The 9,808-nt window shown below is 26.4% G+C and overlaps 1 protein-coding gene across 1 annotated transcript in view; it reads left to right on the top strand.

Moving 5' to 3' along the window:
* LOC117171659 overlaps positions 1-8,822 on the top strand; it is a 10,496-nt gene extending 1,674 nt beyond the window's left edge. The window contains exons 2-3 of the mRNA XM_033359167.1: positions 7,771-8,564; positions 8,641-8,822. Coding sequence (XP_033215058.1) covers positions 7,771-8,564; positions 8,641-8,653 — 807 coding nt within the window. The 3' untranslated portion in view covers positions 8,654-8,822. The remainder of the gene's footprint in view (positions 1-7,770; positions 8,565-8,640) is intronic.
* Positions 8,823-9,808: the final 986 nt, after the last annotated feature.

Raw genomic sequence — 9,808 nt, 5'->3', positions numbered from 1 at the left:
TATCTAGTCGGGAGTGGTGCTGACTGAAAACAGATGATTTGGAGCGATTCGCGCGCCATTTGTTGGTCATTCTAAGGACTTATTGAACTACCCTCGTACATTGAATGCTCAATTTTTAACAAAAGAGTGCAGTTTTTAAACTAAAAAGTCGAATTATTGAGAAAAAAGTGGATATTTAAATTGGAAAATACTCATTTTTCACGAATAAAACAAAAAGTATGCGTCTTATCAAGAAGTGATTCTTAACGAAATTGTACATCTTTTTCGGGATTACAATTTTTGTCACATCATCTTTTTTCGTATCCTACATATTTTGTCCACAGAATAAATATTTTGATTTTTCATTATTTTTTGTGAAATCAAAATTTGAATTTTCGATTTTTCAAGAAAATCCAAAAATTTGTTATGATAATCTTGTAGCAGTTTCAACAAGAAATGTTTTTCTTTTCTTGAGTTTTTTTCATATCGTGCGTTTTTTGGCTTAAAATCTTGTTTTTCGTTTGATTTAAAAAATTTTGAAAATACTATAACTCTGAGAATTTTCCTTTTATTAAAAAAAGTCAGAAGGATAAATTGTTTGTTCTTTTCAGTACTATAAATATTCGTGCATAGACTTTTCAAATTCAGAAAAAAGTGGTCAAAAATATTCAAAATGCGCTCACTTTTTGAATTTTTATCAAAAATGGCTGGTTCACGAACTCGTCCTTTCTTTTAGGACCTTAAAAAATTGTGCCAAAGATGGATTTGATGCGTTTATTTTTTAGAGAGTTATCGCATTTACGGACGGACTGACAGACAGATGCCATCGTAAAAACCTGATTTTCGAATTCAGGGGATCTCGATACGTGGAGATCCGTTGAAAAAGTGTGATGTCAAATTTCGGACAATTCTCATACTATCTCAATCATAAATGATGAGAATGTAAAAGGATGAATTTTTAAAACGATAGTTGAATTCTCAACCCAAAAAGACGACTTCTTAACGAAATATACGGATTTTCTAATAAAAAGTAAAATTTTCAACCAGCGTGAGTAATTTTATACCCAAAAAGACGACTTCAACAAAATACAAGAATTTTCTACCAAATAGTTGAACTTTTAACTTTTATAATATAAAGAATAAAGTTTCAACCAAAAAGGAAATATTTAAATTTTCAGATAAAAACTGTGATTAAACATAATTTTGATCCACAAAAAAGAAAACTCATTTTCAACAAAATTGTTAATTTTCAACCAAAAAGATGAATTTTCGACCAAGAAGATTCTATACAAAAAGGCGAATTTCCAACTTATCTAATATACAGGATAAAGTTTTAACTAAACATGAAATAGTTAAATTTTCAGATAAAAAAATGGTAAAAAAAATTAATTTTCAACAAAGTGGTTAAATTTTGAACCAAAAAGAAGAATTTTCGACTAGGAAGATAAATCTTCTATCAAAAAGACGAATTTTGAACAAAATATATTAATTTTCAACAAATAGAAGAATTTAATTTTTAACCAAAACGATTAATTTTCTAGAAAACAGTAGAATTTATAACTTAAATCTTCATTTAAAAGCAAATAGTTGAATTTTCAACTATAATTAAGAATAATTCATAAAAACATATTTTTTCACAATTTAGTACAATTTTAAGGATGTATCCTACGTACAATCAATCTCAAAAGTTGCCTATCCTTAAAATGATTGATAAAATGACTAAATAAAACATCTATTATTAATTTCTGGAAATCTTGATGGAGGCTTCTAAGCATAGTTCAGAAAAAAATTGTTTATTATTGTTATAAACAATCGTTTAAATTTTTAATTAACACCATCCAAATAGAATTGTAGAGAATCCACCAATGAATAAAATGAGGCCTTGATCATTAGGATTAAATAAAAATTTTAACTTTTCCCTAAAGAGAAAGGAAAAATTAAACCATTAAATAACTACTGCTAAATAAACAATTTTAACCTGAATTGTTTTTTTTTTCTTCTAAAGTGTGTTTAGAAGCCTCCACCAAGATTTACAGAAATTAACAATAGATTTTTTTGTCAATTTTATAAATCATTTTAAAAATAGGCAACTTTTGAGATTAATTGTACGTAGTGTACGTACTGTAAGTAGTAAACAGAAAAATTAACATAAAAAATTATTATTTAATTTTACCTGGTCATAAAATTACCTTAACATAAAAAAACAAGAATATTAGCTTTTACTAAAACTAAAAAAGATAAATTTTTGACCAAGCAGTTGAATTTTTAACTGAAAAGGATACATTTTTATCCAAAAATAGAATAATTTAATTACCAGTTTAGAATGAATGGTTAACAAAGTAATTGGGTTTTTGATAAAAAATTATGACTTTCTAACAATATAGTTATATTTTCAACAAAATAATAAAATTTTCAAATAAATAATAGATTTTTTAACCAGGCTAGATGAATTCCGAACGAAAAATATAATAGTGGCCTTTTCGAAAAAAAAGAACTTTCAACCAAAGATATAGTACTGCTAGGCTACTGTTTCTTTTAAAATTACACCACTTTTGGTAACTAATATTTTGGAAATAAAGAAGAAGCCTTTAACCTTTTTGACTTCTGAAGTGGTTTCAGTAAAAATAATGAAATTGCTCAAATCCATTAAAATTACCATTTTTTTACATTAGGCATGTCTGGAGTCTTTAACCTTTTTTAGTATATTATATTAAAAAATCAGAAATATTTCAATTAATATAAAAGTTGTGTGACTTCTCCATCTTTATACATTTGAAAACTGTAAATTGAACAATTTTATATCGTACTTAATCAGCTTTCAGCTTAATAATTTTGTATATAAACTTTGAAAATGGTTTGGTTTCATTTTTTAATCTTTCGAAACTGTATAATTTGAAAAAAATTGTATTCTATGGTTAAAAAAATGATTCAAACCGATGCTTAGTTAAATCATTCATTTTAAACTGTAATGTCCACAATTTTATAGTTTTTAATTTCCATTAACACAATATTGTAATCTTTCAAAATTTGTATCTAAAAGCCTGAATAAATAAATTTGTTTATGCTAATTTTTTTATACAAAATTGACCACAAGCACGCAGAAAATCGTGGCAAATAATTTTTAAATTTAATTCGTAAAAAATCTTGGAACATAAAATTGAAATTGCGGTTTTTTTCTTAAAAAAGCATTTGAAATGAAATAATTTTGAAGGAATATTTAAAATTAATTAACTTTACATCTTAATATTGGACCATTTTCAAATTAAAAGCACTTAAATTAGAAAATTGCTGAAAAATGGTGCACTATAAATTTATTGTCACTAAAATAAAAAATTAAAATCTTTCAAAACGTAAGAATTAACAGTTGAAAATGTCATTTTTAATGTAGCTTACCAAATTTCTAAGACCCTTTCAATTACTTTATTTTTAGTTGAAAAAAGTTGAATTACGTGGTTAAAAATTCATTTTTTACGGTAGATTCAGAATTTTAATTGAAAAATTATATCTGAGAAAGTTTTTTTTGTTGTGGTTGAAAATTGAACTATTCTGTCTTTTTTCTTGAAAATTAATCTGTTTTGGTTGATAATTCAACTACTTGGCAGATATAATTTGTTAAAAATTCATTTGTGGTAAAAGCTTAATCATTTTAGTTAGATATTTCTCCCTTTGATTGAAAATTGAAGTATTTTATTAAAAATTAATTTTAACTATTATTGAGAACTTTATTCTTTTTAGTTGACAATGCAACTATTTTGTAGAAGATTGATCTATTGCCTTAAAACTTTGTATTATTTGGGAGAAAATGTAGCTTCTTAATTGAAAATTCTACAGTTAAAATTTCCAGAGATGAATTTACTATACAAAAATCAACGGTTACATTATCAGCAGAAAAATTGTCTACGAAATTTAATTGCTGTCAATTCAACTGTGGGACTTTTTCCAGACAAATTTTCTACGGAATTCAACAGTTGAATTTTCAACAGATGAATTTTCTACCAAATTCAACGGTTTAATTTTCAAGTATACTATGCATTTAAAATTGAAAATTATTCTATTTTACAAAATAAAAGTCCACCATTTACAAATTTAGAACGTTTGGTTTTGAAATTTTTTTAATTTGAACTGTTGAAAAATAGGCAATATCTGATTTATAGTTTTAAAAATAAAAAATTAACATTTTTGAAATCCTAAAAATTAAAAATGGAAAAATAATTGAACATGTTTTAAAACTCTTTGATAACTCTAGGAAGACAAATTTGCGGTAAAAATACTATACAAGAATGTGGTATTCAAAATCGAATGATTTTAAATTTAAGAATGTTTCAAAATGAACATATCAAATGCATTGCCATCATAGTAACATTGTTTTATGTTTGTATATTATTAATTGACAATGCAATGTTTCCCGTTTAATATTTCTAGTTTCTAATAATAATCAACAAGTTCTTGCAGCATAATCTTGTTTCTGTTTGCAATTAATACATTCTGTTTGAATCACGAAGCTGGCTATAGCAGTGATGATTTTGTTTTTTCGTTATTTTGTCTTGAGATTCAATAATAATATAAAAATTTAAAATATTGGCTTACACCGTATCAATTTCAATATCACTCATAAATCTAGTAAAAACATCTAAATTTGACTGCGTGGGTAATCTTTTATCGGTGATAATTTAAAGGTAAAAATATGATTGAAATTAAACTATTTCGAATTTATGTGCAAATTATAAATCCTCTCATTAAAAAATTTCTCACAATTGTATCATTTAAAACTATTATATTTTATTTTTCAGATAACAATTAAGGCCAATTTTTAGGTCCAATTTAATCTTGAAATGTCCAGAATTGCTTAGCTTTAAATTTACATTAATACAATATGGTAAGCTTTTAATATTTCGCTGTAAAATCCCGAGTAAAACAATTTTCATATGCTAATTTTGATGGAATGTCAATCTAAATACCAAACTACAACTTTTGGACGCCCTCCGAATTTGAAAAAAATTTTCAATTTAAATCAATTTAAATTTCCAATTTAAAACGCCCCTTCAGTTGAAAACTGCATACTTTTTAATATGCTGAATAGCTGAATAGAAATTTAAATTGCCATGTCGAATAAGGGCACATACATTTTTTCGACTCAAGCGGGATGAACTGTCTTAGTTTAAAAATTGTTTAGAAAATTAATTTTTGAAAAGTCAATTGCTGTAACAAATTTGCTTCAATTTAGTAAAAAATATTTTCAGAATTCTGGTTAACAAATTCACTTATTGGACTGTCAGTGTAATTGGTTATATTGCCATGAAAACTTATTCCATGGAAATAATTGATTGATTGGAGTCATGAAAGAGTTTTTTTGGTCTTTCTTATACCTAAAAAATTTGTAAATCATTTTTTACTTATGAGTTACTAATTTGCATCGTTCAATTTAATAACTTCAGTTCCAAATATCATAAATTGTTAGGTTTTATTTAAAACGTATAAAAAGTCAGGTTTCTTAGATTCTTTGAAATCGTAGAATATTGCATTGAAAGTTTTAACAGTTGCACAAATTTCAGTTTAATGAATTTGTAATAAAACGATTTTAAATTATATGCCTCTAGAATAAATTCAAAACAATGAAAAATTAAGAAAATAATTTGTGAAATTCGAGCCTTAAAAATGAGAAGATTTTAGACCTAGGTTTTGAAAATTTAATTTAATTTTTATTTTAAAATATTTCAAAATATATTCAGAACTTCAAACTCAGCTTAGAAAAAACAATTTCAAATTAAAAGGCTTAAAATAATGCAATTTCGAATATTGGCATCATATATATATAATTAATCTTGTTTGGTATCTATTCTTTTTTATTCAATTTTTAATCTTCATTGTAATATCTTAAAATTTCTCACATTTTAGTTAAAGATTTAAAAAACTGAATCATTAAAAATTAAATAATTGTTGACTGTAAAGCTCAAGAATAAATTAATACTTATTCTTAATGAAATATTACAAATGAGCAGATTTGAAATTAAAAGGTTAAAAATTGTGTTGTTTAAAATCAAAATAGTGCCAAAAAAAAAGACTATCTAAAATTGGTACCTCGGTAATTGAATAGTTTACTTAATTTTTGTTGGTAATATTTCCCGAGTTCTGAATTTTCATGTTGAAAACTAAATTTTCAATTTTTATAATGAACCATTTGAAGGTTTATAATATTTAAAATATTTAATATTAATATTTTGGAGGTTTATAATTGTAAATTTGTACATTTTTAACGGTGAAAATGATTATTAATTTATTTTTCGATCTTAAAAAACATTTTCTAATCTATTTTAATATTCAATTACAATTTTCTTACGTAATAGTGATTTTAAATCCTGGAAGTTTGAGATGCTTTGACTTTTAAATATTCAATTTAATTTTCAACTTCAAAGTGTCAAATTTTAATCGCTTCGAATTAAAAATTATTTAAATTTGAAAGTTTTCAATTATAAATCATTCAATTTTGAATGATTTTTCTATTCTATTCTAGAGTCTTCAATTAAAAACAAAGTTGTTTAATTTTGAAAGTTTCGAAATAGGAATGATACAATTTCAACTCCTCTATATTGAAATTGTCAAGTTTTCAAAAATTTTACTCTGAATCTTTTTCAATTTTGAGTGCTTTTGATAAAAATTGGAAAATGTTGAATAATTGGATTTTCTGCGCTTTTATTTAGAAATTATACAAGTTCATTTCCTTTTCATTATATTCGAAATATTTAAATTTCCAACATTTTCAATTCAAAGTTATTAAATATTTTTTCAAAAAATTATGAAACACCATATTCAAAATTTTGTTTAATAGTGGATTTTTAATTTGTTTGTATTTTTAATGTTATGAAATCGAAATTCAGAGACGTAAACATGCGTATCGCCCGCATGCACTTACTGTTAGTATATATCGTACATATTTTAATTTCTATAATTTATTTAAATATCATATAAATTAATTTTCTATATCCTACTTGGGACATTTGAATATCCCGTAAATGTCCCTGGGTTACCCTGGATATTCTGGGGTTATCCCTGGGATATCAAAATTTCCGTCTTGCGGGATATCTGACGGCTTATCCCTGGGATATCCTTCGGACAACCTGGGAGATAAATGGGATCAAATGGGATATCCCGGTATATCCTATTGCTGTAAGGGTTAAAACGAGTGAAGAATTTTGTTGACAATATTGCAAAATCCAATTGCAGGGACGTGAAAAAATTTTGTATGTCCCAAACAATAAATTAGTAATATTTTTCTTTTAAATTAGTTGACTTTTAACGGTATTTTAAACTATATTTAACTATTTTTTCTTTAACACCCTGGGTCTAATTATTTAAAAAAATTCATTAAGAACAATACTTTTAAATAACTGTAAAATTATTATTATTGTTGCACGGTTTCCGTAGGATTCGTAAAGTAATTCTGAATGAATTTCAGTAGACTTATGTCGTTGAAAGTTATTGAGTAAAGAACGAAAAAATTTTCAGTTGTTTTCCCAGCTGGCTTTGAAAGATTTCTAGTTTTCTCTAAAATATTGAACTCTATTATTTTAAATGAAAAATAAATCTGTCTTTAAGAATGTTAAAAACACGCCTGTAATAAAAAAATGGACAGAAATAGATTCTCGTTTAGGCATTTAGCGTATTTTAATATTAGACATTTGAAACCATTTTAATTCATGCCAATTCACTTTTTCGTTAAAGGGAATTATTCTGGATTAAAAGTGTTATTTTCAAAATTAAATTGTTCTTCTGTAAATTAAATTTAATTTACAGAAGAACCATCACCTTAGGAATGACATAATGGAAATGCTTCAGAACTGGGACATAAATAACGTGTATAATGAAGATCAAGCGAAATTGATGAGATTCGCTGCCTTTCTGGCTTTAACTCTCTGCACAGTTGCTACCAAAACTAAACAGCAACTCGAGACGAGCTTCAGGAGCAGACAGTTCCGATCGAACTTGTCCCACCTTGTGGGGTGGAACATGCAACGATTTTTTTCGATTCCGTGTACAAAAGCCCTAGATAAATGCGTAGACGAATTAGCCAACGAAATTCACCGCCGAAGTCTGAAATCAATTTTCGCAATTGTTGTTCGAGAATGGCGAGTGCGTGTCCATCGAGATGACGAAATTACAAGCTCACTTTTATTTGAATCCCTATTAGACAGCACCGCAGGCAACGGACTTCAACTTCTATCTTTAATGACTTCAGTTTTATACACGATGGACATCACTTTTGACGAGTTGTTGAATGCACTGCGCACTGAAGTCCTGGCTTTTGGTAAACATCGAGCTTCCTGGACGAACCTCCTGGAGTTTAAAAATAAATTTCTCTGCAAGGGAAATCCACAGTACGGATATTCATGGGCCCGAATAATTGATCATGTATATTTAACAGAATATGCAGCTGCAAACAACTTATTCTTCTGCGGGATGTTTGCCGCTATTATAGAAATCTACTGTGGGTGCGGAGTTTGGAAAGCTAGGTGGGCACGGATCGACGCATCATTCTTCTCTGAACCGAAAATAGTTGGAAAACGGATTCACAGTTATTTGGTCAGCAGGTATGATATTTTATTTAAAAAATTTTATTAGATATATGAATATGTTAAAGAAATAAATTATTAATATCTTTTACAGGAAGACGACTTAGTGCCGTAGTGAGTCGCAGGCCAAGATACGCGTTTATCAAATTCTTTTTTATGAAAAACTCAAAATTTGTGATTAATTATACGGGTTGATGTTACTATGTTTCAGTATACGATTACAGATTGTTAGTTATAGTTGATTTCATATAAATTTTTGTTTGGTGCAACCCTGAATAAATATAATTTATGTATCATTATGTTGTGAAAGTTAAAAGTAATTTTAATATATAAGAAATTTGTACTTCTTGTACTTATTAAATCGTTTTGTATTCGATTTTATTTTCTTATTTCTGAACCGATCAAATAAGTGTTCAAACAGTTATTTCTGGGGAAAACCAGTATTGCTGTATATTTTGAGAAGAATTATTTTAAATTGTCAGAAATTAAATATTTGCGTTGAAATTATGCTTTGTGAATTTAATTATTTTAACTACAATTTTCGGGTAAAAAAAATGGAAGTAATTTGGTCATTCAAATCGAATTATTTGATTAGACGGTTGTACAACGTATGATGAGAACTATACAATGTATTGTTATTAAATTTTCTAAAATTATTTTAATATTGTTAATAACAAATAAGAGAATTTATTTATTGACCGGAAAATTTTTTAATTTTAGAAGAAAAATATCTTCAATCACATGGCCTACTGCAATTTAAAATAAGTTTAATTTCAACTCTTTCCTAATGTTAAGTTCAATTGTTATTAAAAAAATTTCCCGACTGAGAATCCAATGGGTGACTATTAATTAGTCAATGGCGACCCGTTTACGAAAAGATCATCTTTCTAACAAAAAATGGCCATGGATTAAAATTTTTAATTAATAAATTTCCATTCGAATTATGCAAATATAACATTTTTAAAACTTTACTTTATTAAAAAATTAGCTTGTTTCTTGAGTTTTCAATAGTTTAATTTTTAACAATTGAACATTCGATTTTCAATGATTCTTAACTGTTGAAAACACAATTTTCTTCCATTTTTACTTGTTAAAAATAGAACATAAAAGCGAATTTTATATTACACATTAGTGTAAAACTATTATAATTACGTCATTTTACATAATAATTGTGGGTCCGGATGCAATAAGGGCACATAAAATTTTTTCGTGCGAAAACGAAGTCCCCTGGAGGCTTTAGAAAAAATTTTCGAATTTTAATT

The sequence above is a fragment of the Belonocnema kinseyi genome, chromosome 4 (assembly GCF_010883055.1).
Source record: "Belonocnema kinseyi isolate 2016_QV_RU_SX_M_011 chromosome 4, B_treatae_v1, whole genome shotgun sequence".
NCBI lineage: Eukaryota > Metazoa > Arthropoda > Insecta > Hymenoptera > Cynipidae > Belonocnema > Belonocnema kinseyi.
The sequence above is the reverse complement of the archived record's forward strand: the minus strand, read 5'-3'. Positions and strand labels throughout refer to the sequence as shown.